The sequence below is a fragment of the Protopterus annectens genome, chromosome 15.part0, assembly GCF_019279795.1.
Source record: "Protopterus annectens isolate FY-2018-M chromosome 15.part0, PAN1.0, whole genome shotgun sequence".
Classification (NCBI taxonomy): domain Eukaryota; kingdom Metazoa; phylum Chordata; order Ceratodontiformes; family Protopteridae; genus Protopterus; species Protopterus annectens.
The window spans coordinates 132,728,545-132,748,968 of record NC_056749.1 but is presented as its reverse complement, the minus strand read 5'-3'; the positions used below and the strand labels follow the sequence as shown (position 1 = coordinate 132,748,968).

The 20,424-nt window shown below is 42.7% G+C and overlaps 1 protein-coding gene across 1 annotated transcript in view; it reads right to left on the bottom strand.

Moving 5' to 3' along the window:
- The window catches only part of NRK (Nik related kinase), a 2,110,367-nt gene that overhangs the window by 1,233,810 nt on the left and 856,133 nt on the right, over positions 1-20,424 (bottom strand). The window contains exon 8 of the mRNA XM_044057244.1: positions 7,152-7,206. Coding sequence (XP_043913179.1) covers positions 7,152-7,206 — 55 coding nt within the window. The remainder of the gene's footprint in view (positions 1-7,151; positions 7,207-20,424) is intronic.

The following is a 20,424-nucleotide window of genomic DNA, read 5'->3' as shown; positions in this document are numbered from 1 at the left end:
CTCTCTGTCATGCACACATATACACACACACTCTTCTTCTACTTTCACGCACACAATTCTGCTTTCATGCATGCACTCACTCACTCCGTACTTACCTATTAACACAGGTAATTGCTGTCCCTTTCAAAGGCAACAGCAGCAAATCCATACATGAGTCCCTATTCAGCAAGAACACACACACACACACACACACACACACACACACACACACACACACTGATTGTTTGGTGCAAAATAATGGCGTAAACACACTGACCCTTTTTTGGCTCAAAAACAAAACTAGAAGGGTGCTTTGGCACATGCGCACACCGACATTAGTGTTACAGGTCACGGGAGCGAAAAACACAAAACGAAAAAAGTGTTTTGGGGTATGTGTACATCAATGTTGAAATTAGAGGTTGAGGGCCGCATGGAAGAGCTCTGAGGGCCGCATGTGGCCCGCGGGCCGCAGGCTGGACACGTCTAAGTTAAAGGATTTTATCTGGGAAGGCAAGGATCAAGTGTGCTAAGCTGATCCTTCCAACAGAACAAAGTGGTTTAGGATTACCTGATTTGAAAGGGTATTTTAGTTAAGGTTCATATATGCAACACAAGCAGAAACCTACAATTCTATGTAGAAAGGGATGCTGATGAAGAAGGGGGAAAATTAAAATAAGGAATGAATGGGACTATGGATGCAAATCTTTCAGGAGGAGAACAGTAGTCAAACAAAATTTTATATTCATAAAGTGGCAGAAAGTATACCAACAACTAAGTCAACACTGGAATGGAGAAAGGAGATTCTGTTGATAGGGTGACTGCAATTAGGGGTGCAGAGAAGTTGCAAGAGGAGAGGAATCTAGAATTTACTGGAGAAAAATGGCAAAGTAATCAAGTCACTGGGAACAAATAATTAGAGAGGGAAAGGTAACAGAATGGTAAGATATCAAGAAGACATTTGGACTGCAGGACAGAGACTGCCATACAAGGGTGGTTCTCTCATGCTCGCACAGTACACTCCAAAAGTCGCAGAAGATGTATTTAACCCCAGTCCATGTTGGAAAAAGGGATTACACCAGAAGAGATCAGGGAAAAAGATGATCAGTATGAGGAACATAAAATGACTATTGCAGTCACACATCTGTGGCTGAGGCAAGGAGACAGTTTTCTCAACTGGCAAAAGCTGCCTTTTTATTTATTTATTTACTTATTTGTATTTATTTGTAGTTTGTTTGCCAGGCTGGTCCACTGAGCCACAAGGGGCCTGTTTTCAATGGAGTCCTGGGGAGAAAAGCTCCAGAAACATGCAAATCACAGATTGCACATAGGAATTACAGTTTACACATAGGAATACTAGTTACAGATTTCAAACATAAGATATACAAAGTACACATATTAAGTAAGCCTGACAAAGTAAAAAGATCATATTAGTTATTAGTACAATGTCAAATTATTTATTTTATTTTTTTTTACAATTTTGTAATTGTTGTAGTTTGAACTACTAACTAGTGATTTCATCAGATTTATAAGTATTTTAAGTCATACAATTCTTTAGGGGTTGGAACTGTTTGAGGGTATTATGAGATTTATCAGGTGCTAGAGAGGAAAGTATAGTATAGGAAGATTAAGTAGGATGGGAGCAAGAGCATTCCCATTCTGAAGTTAGATGTGAGTGAAGCAAGGTTTTGAACCTGGAGAGACTGTTTGTGGTACAGATTAGAGAAGGGAGAGAGTTCCAGTGTCGAGCTACAGTGAAAGACAACAGATGTTTGCCTGGTGGACGGGCAGATTCATGTACCTCAATTAGATTTTTGGAATTTGATCTAAGAAGTCTATCTGACTGATGCATTTTGAAGGTGGAGGCAAGGGAGGGACAGAGAGAGGGGTTGAAAATGAGTTTGTGTGTTTGGATAAGTTGAATAAAGGTAAGGTAATTGGGCAGTTCTAGCCACTTTAGGTGATGTAGGGCATTACAGTGATGGGAAGTGGGTGTATAGTCTATTGCGAATTTTTATATCTTGTTATAGCAAGAGGAGAGTTTTGTCTTGAGGAAAGATTGCAGGTTAGTAAGGATAGAGGCACCATACAGGAGGGATGGAATGAGGTATGTGTTTGCTAGGGTGAGCCTGGTGGAGGGAGAGATGCAGCAGTAGTGGCAGTAAAGCATGCCAGTTTTCTTAAGTGTTTTTTTTATGTTTACTTGTAGGTGGTTATCAAACTTTAGTTGATCATCAATAAGTACTCCTAGTAGTTCAGAACTGGAGACTATTTTGAGAGGGGTATTGTTCTGGCTGGTGATTGAGAATTAATTTTTATCTAGGGTGGTAGTTTTGGATGGGGTAAATATCATTAGTTTGGTTTTAGTTGCGTCGACTGCTAGATGGTTGTGAAGCATCCACATTTTCACTTTCTTTTCCTTTTGTCTGAAAGAAGAATTGTGCAACTGCTGAGCTGTTCCATGGTTAAAACACCAAATAAGTGATATCAGCAACAGTCAGTAAAAGGTAAGTGTCAAAATAGTGTCGCCTGAAAATATACACTGTGACAAGCAGAAAACACGCTTGCCCTACCCTCAGAATGAAAATACATTATAAAATTAGCAATAAGAATTGCAATAAACTTGTTAAAATGAAGTTTACAGTAAAAATAAAACACAACTAACAAGAATGTCTCTTGACAGTCCCAAAAACAATAATGTCTAGCAAAAAACTCAAATTGTTGTTTCACAAAATTGTAAATAAATGTGGAAGTTTTTTCCCTTCCAAAGGGTACTTATCTGCCCAGCTCTGGAGATACTCTAATCAAACAACGATGCTCAAAAGGCATAAAGAACAGCACTGTTCAGCAGCAGGAAAGTTCTTAAGTGCTTGGTGCCCAGAATACTGTTTTTCTCCCCACACTGCTTAAGCTTCCAAAAGTCTGGACATGTCGTTAGGGGTCTTCAGCTTTGGAAGTTGGCTGGCTGTATATCCTAGGCAGGATATAACCAATTTTTGCTTATGCTACTGCAGCAGTGATCTAATAATGATTAAAAAGAACTGTACAGCTGTCTTAGTTAAAGCACTGTCAACCAGTATTACTTCCAAATGTAGTGCTTTAAATATCAAACACAGTTGTTACACCAAAATGTACTCCTTTCAGCCTAAAATGCTTCACAACACAAACTAAACATTTCTCTAAATTAAGATTTAACACATATATCTATTTGTAAGACATGAATTCATCTGTTAATTTCAGCTTGACATATTTACTGCTACCATGTGACCCATCACACCAGCTCACGTCACCACAATTATATTCTAGAGATGCTGTATGCCTAATAATCTCTATAATGAATCTCCAGTCTAATGTAGGCTTGCCACCTATCCAGTATTTATCCGGACTATCCAGAAATCAAAATGATTCGCCAGTAGTCCAGAAAGCACAGTACAAACCCTGGTATTCTTTTCAGAGGTATGTACAGAATGCCAGAATTTGTTAAAAAGCAAGTTCTGCCTCTTTTTTCACAAAAGAGTAGAGTCTGACATTCTTCTTCTTCTTTCGGCTGCTCCCGTCAGGGGTCGCCACAGCGGATCATCTGTTTCCATTTCTTCCTGTCCTCTGCATCATGCTCTTTCACACCAACCGCCTGCATGTCCTCTCTCACCACATCCATAAACCTTATCTTAAGCCTTCCTCTTTTCCTCTTACCTGGCAGCTCCATCCTTAGCATCCTTTTCCCAATATACCCAGCATCCCTCCTCAGCACGTCCAAACCAACGCAATCTCGCATCTCTTGCTTTGTCTCCAAACTGTCCAACCTGAGCTGACCCTCTAATATACTAATCCTGTCCATCCTAATCACACCCAGTGCAAATCTTAACATCTTTAACTCTGCCACATCCAGCTCTGACTCCTGCCTTTTTGTCAATGCCACCGTCTCCAACTCATATAACATAGCTGGTCTCACTACCCTCTTGTAGACCTTCCCTTTTACTCTTACTGGTACTCATCTGTCACAAATCACTCCTGATACTCTTCACCACCCATTCCACCCTGCCTGTACTCTCTTCTTCACGTCTCTTCCACATTCACCATTACTCTGAACTGTTGATTCCAAGTACTTAAACTCACCCACCTTTACCAACTCTACTCCCTGCATCCTCACCATTCCTCTACCCTCCCTTTCATTTACACACATATATTCTGTTTTAGCCCTGCTGACCTTCATTCCTCTCCTCTCTAAAGCACATCTCCACCTCTCCAGGGTCTCCTCAACCTGGTCCCTACTCTCACTACATACTAGAGTCTGACATACTCAAACAATAAAAGTGTTATGCAACCCAGATTAGGTATGTAAAAAAGGACTTTATGGGATGCTCTGCCCTAATGATGCATGTATTTTCATCATAAAATGGGCTTGGATGTAGGTGGATATGGGTTGGGCCTGGGCGGAGTCACGGGTAGTGCAAAGTGAGTGGCTTCAGTCCGGTTTTTAGCATCGCAAGTAGTGGCAACCCTAGTCTAATGAAAAAAGCAGTTCTCTTTACAACCTTTACACAGCTTTATTGGGTGTTAGCCTGCACCAAAATTAAAAGACAAATGATACTTCAAGGGACCAAAACTAATCCACAAAGCTCCTCCCCACATATATCAGAGAAAACACTTCCAATAAATATGACATATCGAAACGCAGCTTGGGAACGGAGCTACAGGCAAGAAAGGACTTGAAATGATCACAGAACTAATTAAATAAGCACCAATTTTAAAAAATGCTAATGTACGAATACACCAGATGCTTTGTTAAGTAGATGTTATTCAGAGTAGTACTGGACCAGTGATCTAACAAGAGTACAGATCACTTGGGTCAAACAGTTTTGAGATGCACAAAAAAAAATATGCTCAAAAAGGAAAGGAACTATAGTAATAGCAGTAAACTCATTCATGTATGATCTGGACTTCATGCACCACTCTATGACATGTAACTGGCTGAAGCTGAATATCTTAAAGATGACTGCCATCACAATGCACTCTACTCTTCTGGATTCCAATCGAAATTCCTGTCTCCATCATCTTCTATGATGACAACAGACTGAAATCATTACTGAAGGTGTGCAATTTTGAGGTAAGCCTAATGCACTAAAGTCTTTTTGCTTCCATCTTAGAAATACTGCCCTTACAAAGCACCAAATTGCATTTCAAGATCTACCTGTAGCAAGGCACAGCATGGTTTCCCTCCCTAATGGGATTAGTGCAACTCCAGTAACCTGGGGCACAGAGACTCACAGCTTAATCAATGGTACAAGGAGATGAAGTAGTCACAATGGGGGAGGAAATGGTGCACCGCATTACCATAACAAGTCACTCTACTCTTCTGGATTCAAGTCCTGTAATCATCATCATCTACAGTGACGACACACTGGAATTCATGATGACAGTGTGCAGTTCTCAGGCAATCTTTGATGGCAGACCAGCACTTATGGATAAGGTGTTGACTGAAGTCCTTTTGCTTCCATCTTAGAAATATGTGCTTAAAAAGCACCAGATTTCATTTGAGGATCTCCCTGTGGTAACTCACAGTATGGTATCCTCCCAAAGGCAACTACTCTATCAACTTGTACCTAGGCTCCCAGACTCTCATTTTGATCGACTGTAACTGCTGCAGCAGAACTTTACATTTTGTCTACTAACAAGTACTTCTCATTATCACCTCTAATACTTCAGTTCTCCACTGCTTGCCTTGGGTGCCTGTTCTGTTCTATGTTATCTATAAATCTCTGGTTTTGGTCTATTTAGCCCTGCAAGCCATAGTTTCCCCACTTTCAGGTGCTATTAGCTTGGCAATGACCACCTTGTATTACCTGCTAAGAAATCTCAGGACAGCTGGTAATATGCAAGGTGTATTAAGAGTTTCTGGTGCCTGCTTATTTTCCTACCAGGTCTACATCTTTGGAATCTACTGGTACAGTGGCTAGTGGAATTCTCTATACCACATGGTTTCAGAAGGTCCATAAAGCATGTCTATTGGGCCTAGGTTTTAACATGTAATCTTTGTAATTCTGCCTCTCTCAGATTTATTCATTCATCTTAACTATTTGCATTTTAGTTTTTGCTGTTTGTACACTGCCTAATTATAAGAACCTAAATAAAGTGAACCTGAATTTTTACATCCTACAGCACATCATATGAATACAATTCAGCAAAACTATTGTCATTGGTTTGCTGTTATGCCTTGGTCTATTTCACAATGCTTTCTAGTCTTGTGTAATTAGCTGTCAGCTTTCTCACCACAGAGAGACATTAAGTTTTTATGACTGACTGATTTGCTTAAAAGTATGTCACATACAAATGAAGACTATAGGGAATAAAAACAGGTTTGTATGTTAATTGGCTTTAATGCAATATAGCCAGGTAATCATGCTCAAGTGTTATGTACATATGTAGCAAGCATCACCCAGTGACCCTGTACCCAAATATACTGGTGCACACAGTTCAAAGACATGCCTGTGCTGTAGTGCATATTAGTATTTACACATGTACATACAAGAGTTGGGGAATAAGCTGAACATTTTGTTAGAGGATTATTTTTGACTAGACGTGTCCTGAAATTATCACAGGTGGGGAACCCCTGCTTACATACTTTCCCTTTTTTCCCCTCAAACACCCAGACAGTAATTGTCTCGTACCTTTAATAACTGCAAACATCAAGATGTGATTTTGTCTGTTTTCTTCTCATTTACAGCAGTTCTTCTGTACTCATTATCTGTGCAGGTAGAAAACGGTAAATAAGCCTGTGACAGCCACTGCTCTCTTCTCACATGGCTTTCAGCTTTGCAGAATGAGTTTCTCACTCCTCAGTGGCTTGGTTTGTATGATGTTAATAATGACAAAACTGTTATCTTTTGCAGCTCTACTTGACAATACTCAGTCAGAAAAGTTTAGCACAGATTTACCATTTCTATTCTTACAATTCAAATAAAAAGCAGACACCAGAAAGCTATCCAATGATATGAGGTCATGGGTAGGCCTCATATAAGCCAAACATTTTAACCTGTGCTCTGAACACAAAAGTCATTTTAAAATGGCTCAGTCTGTTCTACATATGTTAGGAATATCTTTACTTCATGAATTTGCTAACAAATGAAGAAATTTTATGCAAGAATTTGGGTGCTGGACCCAGAATAACTACTTACGGGGAGCACCTTCTGCCATTTCCATGGCTGTGATTCCTAATGACCACAAGTCACTCTGGAAGAGAAAGCAGAAAATTCATGTTAGAAAAAAAACAAACAAAAAAAATGCTCAATGCTCTGCAAAACACATCAAATGAGGCAAAATCAAAGAGCTCTCCATTCTATGCCTACCTAATCTTAATTCATACCTTCATAATTTCTTTTTTCCAGGGCTTTCTGTCATACTCCCTGTGTATTTACTCCTTTGCTCATCTTACTGCATCAGCAACACTGCTTTTTTAACAAAGTTGGTTGCACTACCTTATCAGTATCTGTGCATAAAAAACAATCGCATCTTTACTGTAACTCACAAATATATCACAAACATAAATATTTACCTGTCAATGTAAATCAAATGTCCTTCTGCATGTGTTTAATTCTACAAAAGTATATGAAAGTACAGACATGGGTACAGTTTTCTGAATTACAGAAACAAGAAGTTATGTACTCACCACAAGGTTTGATGTATGTAAGTCCATCTCGCTTTACATTCTTACCCCTTGGTTCGGAGCCAAACCTCGGCTCCGACTCGGCCATACTCTAGCTCAAAGTCTTCAACTGGCTCGTGGCTAAGAGGTATCCCATCATGCAACAGGCCCATTCCCCAGATCTTGTTTGCTGCAAGCACACACACACACACACACACACACACACACACACACACACGCACACACACACACACACACACACACACACACACACACACACACATACTGAGAAGATCAACCCCAACCTAAAGGACCACTGACACCTAGAGTCTATACCTCCAGATCCTCAAGGAGGGGGTAGGAGGGGGTGGGTTAGTAAGAATGTAAGGCGAGATGGACTACATACATCGAAGGTTATGGTGAGTACATAACTCTTGAAGTTATGTAGTCCAATCTCGCCTTCATTCTTACCCCTGGGACAGCATCGAGGGGGTGGGTTAGTAAGAATGTAAGGCGAGATGGACTACATACATCGAAGGTTATGGTGAGTACATAACTCTTGAAGTTATGTAGTCCAATCTCGCCTTCATTCTTACCCCTGGGACAGCATCCCTAGCACCTTGACCTTGGGTGGCTCAGTGAAAAATACTCTTGAGCACTGTGGAACCAAAGGAAGATCTGCCTCTAGAGACCAGATCTAATTTGTAGTGACTAATAAAAGTATGCTGCAGCACAAATATCATCCATAGACATCCTAGCTTGAAATGCAGTAGATGTAGCCACAGATCGTGTAGAATGAGCCTTCACTTTAAAGGGTAATTCTTTGCCATTGGAACCATAAATAAATGAGATGCAATTGGGAGATCCAGAGAGACAAGGTTACTTTAGAGACAGGAACCCCAACTCTAATGTCTGAAAACGTGACAAACAGTTGATCTGATTTCCTGAAATCTTTTGTCCTATGTAAATAGAAACGCAATTGTCTATGAATGTCTAGCTGATGAAACTTAAATTCTGCCTTGTTAGAAAATTCAGGAAAAAACACAAGCAACCCAATGGATTGGTTGATAATGACAACAGAAGCAAACTTTGGAATAAAAAAAGGATTGGTTCTTAAGGAAACCCTGTCTTTGTAAAACACCAAATAAGGTGGCTTAAACGATAAAGCTTGGAGCTCAGAGACCACCCTAGCTGAAGTTATGGCTACCAACAATACTGTCTTCCATGACAAGAATTTTAGGTCACATATAGCTGCGGGCTCAAAGAGAGCCGAAGTGAGCTTCTGTAAAACAAATCTGAGGTCCCATGGCATTACTGGATCAAAGACTGGAGGTCGGAGTAACATTGTCCCTTTGAGAAAGGCCCTACAAAGCACATGAGCCATAAGGTTGGGCTCATTAGCAACGTGAAAGGTAGAAATCGCTGCCAAATGCACTTCAATGGTGTTGCAGCTGATCCCTGACTGAACAGTTGAGAAAGAAATTCCAATATTGCAGAAATAGGAGCTGTATAAGGATCAACATGTCTTTCATGGGCCCAAATGGAGAATCTCTTCCACTTACTGGAATAAATCGTCCTGGTACAAGGCTTGTGGGAAGAAGTCAGAATGTGGACCACTTCCATGGAAAAATCATGAAGCCTGACTAGGGATGGAACTGGAGCAGCCAAGCTGTCAACTTGAGGGTCTGGATGGAGTGATGGAACTGTCCTGACGTGAGTCAGCAGATCTGGATCTGGGTCCAGAATCCAGGGATTGTCCATTAGATAGGGTTGAAGGAAGGGAAACCAAATCGGATGAGGCCAGTGTGGGGCAATCAGGATTCATTTTGCTTCCCAAGGAGTGTGCTTTCTGAATTACCTTTGATATCAGAGGAAATGATGGAAAGGCATAGAGAAGACCGGAGAGCCAATCGTGAACCACAGCGTCCCTGGGTGTTTCCCCCTCCGGGGGGATAAGGGTGAAGTAGCTGCTGCATTTGGCATTGAGGGGGCTGGCAAATAGATTGCAGCAAGGCTGACACCATCTACGGAATATCTTCTCCGCAACATATTTGTTCAGGGATAACTCGTGAAGCATTAGAATAGCTCTGCTCAGCCTGTCGGCAATCACGTTGGACTTTCCCAGTACATGTGTTGCAACTAGAAAGCATTGGGAAGACACCGCCCACTGATAAACTTGAAGCGCCTTTCTGCAAAGGGGGCATGATTTGGTTCCTCCCTGCTTGTTCAGATACCACAACAAGGACATGTTGCCCGAGTGGATTGCAATTGTCCCTAGAGGGAGAAAGCTCTGAAGTGCTTGCAACGCTAACAGCACTGCTCTCATCTCCAAAACATTGATATGCAAATGGGTCTCATTATCCTGCCACATGCCTTGGACTGTCCTGCCGAGATAATGCTCCCCCACCCAACTTGGGAGGCATCCGTGGTCACCGTGGCAACTGGAGAAGATGGTACAAAAGGTTTGCCCACACTGAGATTGCTGGCCTGAAGCCACCAGCGTAGATCCTGCTTGCACGTGTCCATAATAAGAAAAAAAATGGGAGAGAGGAAGACACTGTAGTGACCATTGGGCGAAAAGCAGCCACTGAAGAACCCTCATGTGTAGTCTGGCAAGGGGAACTAGCATGATCATGGCAGCCATGGTCCCTAATAACTTGAGGACCACTTTTACCTTGACCTTCCTCAATGGTAATAAGGCATAGAGCTGATGTTGTAGAGCCTGAATTCTCTCTTCTGGTAAGCAGGCCCTCATGAGCACTGTATCTAGTTCTGCGCCAATAAAAGTGACATGCTGTGAGGGCAACAAGGCAGATTTTTCCCAATTTAGAGTAATTCCTAACCTTTGGCACAGTGTAATGGTGGGGTCCCTAGTCTGTAACAGTAGATGCTTCGTGGTGGCAGAAAGGAGCCAGTCGTCCAGGTATGGAAACACTTGGAATCCCTGACGTCTCAAGTGAGCCGTTACCACTGCCATGCATTTGGTGAACACCCTGGGGACTGTGTTGAGACCAAAGGGCAGGGCATGAAACTGAAAATGACTGGCTCCCAGGCAGAAGCGTAGACGACTTCTCGATGCCCTGTCCATCTTGATATGGTAGTAAGCATTTTTGAGGTCAATGGAGCACATCCACACATCTTTCCTTAACAAAGGGAGTACTGACTGTAAGGTGACCATGCGGAACTTGGACTTTTGTACATGTAGGTTCAGTCGGCTGAGATCCAAGATGGGTCTCAGGTCCCCTGTTCTTTTCGGCACCAAAAAGAATCTGGAGTAAGTCCCTAATCTTACTTGGTCTGCGGGGACAGGCTGGATGGCTCTCTTTGAAAACAACTTTTTTATTTCTAAAGCTGCAGAATCCCTATGACCGGGTGGAACGTCTGGAATTCTTTTAGTTGGCGGGGAGGAGGAAAAGAGAAGGGAATATGATAACCTCTGGAAATTATCTTTAAAACCCACTTGTCTTGGGTGATGTTTTGCCAGGCTTCTAGGAATAAAGAAATGCGACCCCCGACTGGCTCCAGAGACGCACAGTCGGGCCTCCTTTCAGGAGCACTGGTATGGAGAACCGCAAAAGGAATCACGGTCCCCTTGGTTACACGGGCGTCCTCTGCCACTAGGGTGGAGTCTACCTGAATTTCCACCCCTTCCCCTGCCTCTGGAGGGGTAATCACTTTGTGAGTCCTAAAAAAACTTCTGTGACTTCCTGAACCACATTTTCTCACCCTTCTGGCCCTTGGGGTAAGGTCTAGCAGGCATGGAAAAACGGAATCCCACGGCAGACAGGGTTTTTCCTTCCTGCTCGCACCTAGTGAGAGTATCCTTCACCTTGGTTCCGAACAACGATGAACCGTCAAATGGGGCATTGGTGAACGTAGACTTGAAGGCCTCTGCAAAGTTACACAGGTGCATCCAGGAGTGCCTCCTAAGAGCGACTCCGGAACCCACTGACTTGCTCGCTGCGTCGGCGACGTATGAGATCAGCCACATGGAGGAGTTGGTAAGGGAATTTAGGGTAGACATCTGTGCACTGACTTTCTGTGCCACGGCATCAGAAACATTACCCTATAGAGAATCTCCTAGCTCTTTTAGGAGATCTCTCTGGAGCCTTGTAAAATGTGTCAAGTAGTTCAGCGACCGCAGAGTAAAGGCCGCTGAGGTAAACACATGCTTCCCATACCTGTCCATGGCCCGGGACTCCTTGTTAGGCGGATGGATGGTAGACAAAGTTTCAGCAAGTTCCTTCTTGGTGGCTGCTGCCACCACCATGGCATCCACTGGAATGCCTTTCATCAGATATTCCTTGTCTGTGGGAGTGGACAAAAACTTATTGGGTCTCCTAGGGACTGGTTCCACAATGTCAGGAGTTTCCCACACCTTTCGACAGATGAGATCTAGTAGCTCAAAAAAAGGGGGAGACACCCAAGAGGCAGAAGGTTGAGATCCAAAAGCCTTCAGGAACATCGACTCCTCATCAGAAGGGGATTTGGAGGGCCAGCTGCCTCTCTGCTTCAAGATCTCCAGGATATCTGAAAAAACAGATATCTTCAGAAGACAACTTGGGGACCCCTCTGATTCCTCGAGGTCGGTGTCTGACGTGAGAGACTCATCCGAGGAGTCAACGTGCTTCCTCTTACTTAATCTCTTTCTGGTGGGCTCCTCAGGCAAAAACACTGGGGAAACGTCAGAAAGCTGGGGACCACTCATGGAGGTATCCTGAGGCCTTGGGTCTATCGTTGTCCATGGATAGAGGGTGATCTGAAACTGACACCGGTGCTGGAGGGGGCAGAGTGTCAGTGCCGTAGGATGTAGCTGACGACCTGGTCAGCACGCTCCTCATAACCTCGAAGGCTGATCACCCCGGCTCCAAGGATAGACTAACCATAGAGGTAGTAGCCCTCAGCACAGAGAAGATGAGGTCCGAAGCATATGTCGGGTCCAAGCTCACCCAAGTCGAAGCACCGAGAGGAAGGCTCGGAACCGATGAAGATCGATCCAAGCCCCCCCCCCCTTGGGTCCGACCAGGGAACTGTGGAGCCTCGACCCCGTGGATGGAACAGACAGGGTCGGAGCGGAAATCGGAACCGAGAGGCCAGGTGAAGCTACTGGAACCTACCTAATGGCATCCGACAGAACCTACAACTCTGGCTCTGAGGGCCGAGAAAGGCTCAGAGGAGGTACAACAAAAGATGAAGGGGCAATGGTCTCCACAGCCGACTGGGTCGGAGCCAAAATCAATCTGGCCAGCACCGATGACTGAAGCAGTTTCTTCATGACTCTATCAACGTCCTCATCGGAAAGGGACCTAGAGGACCTGGAAGATATAGTTGGAGATCTGGATCTCCCTACAGAAAGAGACTGACGTGAAGGAGAACCCGGTCGAACAACTGGAGACCGGCTCTGAACCAAAATATCCGTGACCGGCTCCGAAAGGCTGGGAGCCGATACAGACTTAGTCAATACACCACCTTCTGTCGGCACCGAAGCCAATGGAGCCGAAGAAGGAGAAGCTGTTCTAACAACTTTCTCTGGTGGCTCCAAAGAAACAGATGGAACCGGAGAATGCTTCTTAGCAGTCTTTTTGTCCTTTTTAGCTGGAGAGGATATGGTACTGGAAGACTTAGCCAAGTCTTCCTCGAAGGAGTGTTTAAGCAGTCCTTTCAGAATGAGCTTGTTCTTCTTCTCCTGTAGCACACGGGGACTGAAGGAATGACAAAACAAGCAAGACTCTTGGGGGTGAATAGCCCCCAAGCAGTACACGCACACAAAGTGCCCATCAGTCAAAGACATTTTATTGTTGCATTCAATACACTTCTTAAAGCCCGAAGGCCTGTGTTCCATAGAATCCTTAGAAGTGCTGTATAAGGAGTACACACACACAGACAAGCTTCAAAACCACACATACACACAAAAATCCTAACTGAACCCTGCATGGGAAACTAGAGCCTCTAACCAAAATGGCCTAGTAACCGACAGGAACAAAAAACTACAAGGAGGACTAGGTCCTCTAATTTAAATGGGCTTAGCCCGGAGAAAATAAAGGCAGGATATTACCACTATCGAACGACAAAGACACCAAAAAGTTGCAAGAAACAGAAGCACAACTCAAAGAGACCAGACGGAAATCAATGGGGAGGACAGGGTCTTCTAACTGAAATGGGCTTACCTTGTGGGAAGAAAGGGAGTGGACGGGATACCAAAAACGGCCAAAGAAAAGGCCACACAACCAGCCTAGAGAGAGATACACAACCACAGTAGCTATGAAAATAGCATTTTTAGATCAACAACATCCAAAAATTTTAGAAAAAAAGTATACTTAGCCACGGCCAAAAGCGAGACCACATCTGAGTGTAACAAGCGGCAAACGAGATCTGGGGAATGGGCCTGTTGCATGATGGGATACATCTTGGCCACCAGCCAATTGAAGACTTCGAGCTAGAGTATGGCCGAGTTGGAGCCAAGGTTCAGCTCCAAACCCAGGGGTAAGAATGAAGGCAAGATTGGACTACATAACATTTGGTGTTAGCTGTACACTATTCAATGCTGATAGCATTACAGTGAATATAATTTTTTCATAAATAAATGTCTCCTTTAAGAAAGCAAAGTTCAAATTAAACGTATGTTATTATTGTTTACCAACCTCTTTCAGTACATTCTCTCTCACTTTACTCACTGTCTTATCTCTAGCCTGGACACCATAGATACAATGTGATTACTGTATTCTATTCTTTTGTTTATATATTTTTTCTTTAGATTCCTAGGATATGTCCATCTACACATTCTCTCTCTCTCCAGCCACTGGCTTATCTCTAGCCTGAAACAACTTCTGTAGATCCAATGGAGTTATGCTTTATTCTTCTGTATTTGTGTTCTCCTTTTATTTTTTACATTCTGGCAATGTTTTATTTTATAATTTTGTATTGTTTTAGCATTGTAATGTATACCCTAAATTACTCTGTATAAGGTGCACCAATGCAAGCAAAGGCAGGTACTCTCTAATACCACTATTACACTCGATGTGGAGATACGAGAAAGCCTTCACTAGGGCTCACTAAAGGGGCAGATACCACTTATCCTGGATAGGTGATCAAGCCAATGGAAACAACCTATGAGTATCTGGGAAGATCTCATTATCAACAGTTACACCTATCAACCAGTATTTACAGAATTATCACTGTGGTGTTTGTGATTAATACAGGATTAGGAGCAAGTTGCTACTCATAACCTGTTTATTATGTGTTTGAGACAAGGATGAAAAAAATTCTCCTCAAGGATCATAATTGGAGACCAGATCATAATTCTCTGTAGTGCATGAAGCTTTATCAGCTACTACTAGTTACAGAAAAAAGCACCAAGTGTTTTGTTAGCTTTCAAAGTCAGAAAGATTATAGAAAAAATGTCTTATGTTTGCACTCGCCTTACCATGCCTCTCAACTGTACAGATTTTCACAGAATGTCCAGATTTTTGCCTCATATATATTTGGTCTGTTCCTCAAAAGATATGTTGCTTTCTATCAAATCATTGAGGACTGAAGTCAGTAATTAATGACATACATTTAAGTTTCAGACTTCATATCTTTCAGAAAATGTAGGCTAAAGCAAATCCTGTTATTCTATCAACTTTTGAAGTTTATAAGTCAGGGAAACATTACTGGCAGAGAGCAGGCAGAAACAAATCTATGTTTATTCTACTTCATTCTGGTTAGTACTAGCAGATTTGACTGCCTAGTGCAAAACCTGACCTTGACAAGTTAAGCAGGGGGTGCTTAACATAAATTGTTAAGACCAGGTTTCTCGCTATAGTAGCACTTAACTGATTTGTCTTTTTCTGTACACTGGAATGTAGTAGCCACACTCCATGTACTACAATTCAGTTAAGAGACAGAGGCACAGTACCAGTGAGTGACATGGTTACCGTTACTGTAATTTGGGATCTGTATACTGCAGTTATGTTTCAGTAACAGTTATATGTATGAAACTTAGGCTTAAAAATCTTAATTCTCTAATGTGTTCCACTTATGCTCAGTAATAGCAACTAATAACTTTGGCTGACCACTGTTAATGGTCTAGCACATGAATCATGATTAATAGCAGAGGGGAGGGGGTTAACAAAAACTTAATCATCTTTCTAATGACAGAAAGGTGCTTGATAAGCCTGACTTTTCCTTGATTTCAGAGTGTAACAGTGGTGCTCCATGTACTATACAACATCTACTGTTACAAGGGCTTCTGGTATAATCCATATTATTTTCAAAGCTACAGATTCAAGAAGCTGTGTTCTGCTTTCCATGTCCAATTCTATAAATAAGGACCTATCACAGAGTGCAAAAATGCCCCTTTTCACTTTACTAAATCCCACCTTTCACAATGCAAATACATGCAGAGGTATTTCACCTGGAAGCAATAAAAATGTCAAAAAAATGAAAATATGATAAGAGATCGTTAACACTTGTCTCTCTACTCCATTAAGTACATATTTATTAGGGGGGGATTACGTAACATATTTTTAACCACAAAGAATCTCAAAATTAGAACACTTACCATTTGGAAATATGCTGCCTACCCAGAGCTACATGTGAATGAGGGACACAGTTAAAATTACCATATCATTACAGAATGAAGTGGAAATTTTTTTTTTCAAATTCAGTTTGCAAGACTGTGTAATTAGCTATCACTACAGACCAGATTAGCTAATTAGTTTAAATGTGAGTAAGATTATGAATTGTGTACTAGATCACAATGAACCTAGTCACAAACTAAGATGCCTACCATATAATTAAGGAAAATGTAGGGACAGCAGTATGCAGTCGACAATTACTCTATGGTGGAGGGGGTTCCATGAGTTAGTCAGGAGGTGCTGGGAAAGATGTGTGTGACATAACTGGTGGTGTGGTACAGCCTGGGGATGCTCCCTTGGAAGGTGATGGTCTGATCCAGGACAAGGACAAGGCCTCCTACATAACAAAAGGATCCACTTGTTTTTTGGGAGTTCTGTTTTACAGGAATGTAGATAAAGGCTACTGTAGTTAGCTGGTGTGTTGGTCTTTTCACATATAGCCAAATATGTATTGCAAACACTGTTTGCTGCTTTAGAGGGATACAGCCTGGCTATACTCCAGGTGACCTGAGTTTGATTAGAAGCTTGGGTGTCTGGTATAGCTTGTGTGGGGATGACAGGTGAGCCCACTCTGACAGAGAGGAGTCCAGATAATGAAATGCCAAAATGCCCCTCAGAGGAGATATGGTAGCCAAAGAAGTAACCATGAGACATGTCTGTGGCTTACCAAGCTGCTTTGCAGTGGCTCTCATCAAGGCAGCATAGGTCACATGTCTACCACCCACAGGATGGGCTAGGCTACAAAAGAGAAAACCCCTGAAGGTTGCCACTATGACAGCTCTTGTGACTGACTGTTGCCCAAATCGAATGAATGGGCCATATGGAAAATGGGACCACTAATGTTTGGCAGGCAATGGAGGAGGAAAAATCACACACATACATACACACACACACACACACACACACACACACACACACACACACACACACACACACACGAAAACACATTTTGTACAGCGCTGATAAAATAGGGCAGGTAGCAAATATTAGAAGTTTCTCAGTGCATGCTTTCATAATGACTTTTTTAACATTTCACCTTTCCAAATGTCTGTTGCTTTAGACAAACCTACAGCAGGCCCCTCGTATTGCACTTGTGCATGACAGGATGTCAGATGCTAGGCTCATTTACTAAGGACTGTAGGCATGTTAGTTGAAACATGTTACTGAATGAACCTACAAACACTGGACTGTAGATCTGCTTGTCACCTATGACAATGAGCTGGCACAGTACAGTAACAGCAGATCTGTTATATCAAAGATACGGTCATGAATACATTGACCAATACTGGTCGGAGCTGCATATCTCAATTGATGCCATCATGAGAAAAGTTCATTAAGTTCAATCCTAAACCCCACATGACTAAAGGTCAACAAGACTGTCAGTAAATATCACAGTGGAGACCACAGCCCATCTCCACACCCCTGTGACAAAGTAGGGCAAAACTGCATAAGGAGGAGAATATTCTGAAGTACAGACATCTGAAGAGACACAAGGTAAGATGGCTGATTCTTGTCAAGAACACAGGAAGATTTAAAATCTTTCCATATGAAACTTCTGCAGCTGACCTCAGTAGTGCTGCTGTTGTTGTTACTGTTTTTAGGGAATAGTGAGAGGTTCAATCCTATCAAAAGGCAGTGCCTCCAAGACATTTTGACATCCTTTTGGAAGGCAATACCAATGTATGCAGTACTCACTGGAAACCTTAATAATAAATGTCAGGTGAACTGGATCCATGGCACCTGAGTTCAGTCAGCACACCCTGCATCTAAAGAGTCAGGGGGTGGGGGAAACAGAAAATGAAGTGGCATTTTACTGGATCTCTTATCCCACTTTCAGCATAGGATTATATTCCTCAGTAGAGAGACTGAGGGTCACTACCCTGAGTTAACAAATTTGAGGCACTCATTGACAGACGTTCTCAATCTAAACAGCCTAATGGTGTAATCAGTGTTGTGACTTGTCATTGGGCATTTGGGTGGAGTGTAGGTAGCATCTAACAACAAACTCCCTACAGTGGCATGTAAGATGCTGAACTGGGATGCCTCAATCTGCACTCTGACTATGGAGTTAAATAGTGGCTCGGGTCCAGTAAGGCATCAGGTTACTCTCTGGATCTGAGATACAGGATTGGCTGATGATGGTGAGCTGCAAAGAAGCCAAAACTACTTAAAAATACATCTCATCTGTTAAATGACTAATAGGTGCAAGAGACACAAAGCAAACCACATTGTGGTTTCTGGTGTCAATCCAAGGGGATCCAGCATCTGTCAGCCTGGGAAGACCTGGTCGACAGACCATGCTGCTTCACCAAACATGGTCATCACCTGTCTCCTCTAGGCTTTTGGATACTGGCAAAGGTGCTTGCCTGTCCCATAGGGCCTTTTGTAGGCAATATCAAAACAAAAAAAATTACAAACGTAAAGAAATACACTTGAGACAAACTCACGGTTATGCTGCTAAATGCTAAAAGCCTCAACAGAAAACTGCACTCCCTGGAAGCACTCCTCATTTTGGAAGATACTGATGTCTGTGCAGCAACTGACACTTGGTTCAAGTCCACAGAGTGCACCCGGGCCATACAAGCCTACAATGCCTTCCATACATTCAGACCCCAAAACCAGCATGAAAGAACCAAGGGTGGACGTGTAGCCATCTTCATTAAATCTAAATACACCTCGAGACTGATTAAACAGTACAACTTTCTAGAGCTACTTCAGGTACAATTAAGTATAGGTAAAACATCCTACTACAACATCGCTAGCTACAGGTCCCCATCATGAACCAAGACAAACATGTCAACTACCTGGACTTGCTAGAATCACTCCTTATAAAGCCAAACCCTTTGGTCATGGGAGATTTCAACTATCCTTCCAAAGATTGGAAAACATGCACAAATAGAAATGCGATCACCCTGAGGTTCCTGGACTTTGCTAATTCAAATGCTCTGGAACAGCTAATCTGCACCCCTACAAGGGGCTCAAATGTCCTGGACTTGATACTCACCAACATGGGGGGGGGTACACTACCCCCTGTGTATTGCCGTCCCTGGTTAGGTCAGACCATGAAGCTGTCTCATTTAAAGTAAAGATCAAACTGGACACCCCCACAGGAACAAACAAACTGAAAAACTTCTCCAAAGCAAATGAGAAGTTATGTACCTACCATAACGTTCCATGTTAGTTGTCTTCTCTCGCCTTCTTTCTTGCTTGATGGGTTCGGAGCTGATCCTCGGCTCCGACTCGGCACTTGCTAAGCTCGAGAGTCACTTTTACCAGCTCGAGGCAGCCCCATATCCCATGATGCAAGGCGGTAAGTACCCAGATCTCGTTTGATGACAATAGGCAATAACACCTAGCATAAATAACTTCCAAAAGGAAGAAAGAAGGAGAGAAAAAAGGCTTGAAGGATGGTAGGAGGACCAGCACTGTATGGTCTTCAGAAGCATACTTCCCTGTAGAGAGAAAGGTCTGTCCAGGCCTGGGGGAAGGAGGGAGGGTCACAAGAAAGAAGGCGAGAGAAGACAACTAACATGGAACGTTATGGTAGGTACATAACTTCTCAATGTTAAGTTGTCAATCTCGCCTTCATTCTTGCTTGATGGGACCGCGTCCCTAGCACCTCTATCCTTGGTGGCTCAATGGAACAGACTCTTGAGAACTGTAGAGCCAAAACTGGCTCTGTCCCTGGAGGCCAAATCCAATTTGTAATGGGAAACAAATGTATGAGGAGTGGCCCAAGTGGCTGCTGCACAAATAGTGTCTAATGGAAGTCTAGCTTGAAAAGCTGTGGAAGTGGCTAAACTTCTGGTTGAATGCGCTTTAGGTTTCGAGCACAGCTGTTTTCCCCTGAGCTGATAAATTTCAGAGATGACAGAAGAAAGCCATCTAGATAAGGTCACTTTTGAGACAGGAAGGCCTTTCTTGTTATCAGCATAAGAAACAAAGAGCTGATTGGATTTCCTGAATTGTTTTGTTCTGTCCAAATAATATCTGAGTTGGCGGTGGACATCAAGATAATGTAATTTTTGTTCCGATCTGTTTGAATAGTTTGGGAAAAATACAGGAAGATCAATAGCCTGATTCAAATTAGTCTTTGAGGCGACCTTAGGTAAAAAGGTTGGATTAGTTCTTAATGATACTCTGTCTTTGTGGAAGACTAAATAGGGGGGGGTGAACAGATAGAGCATG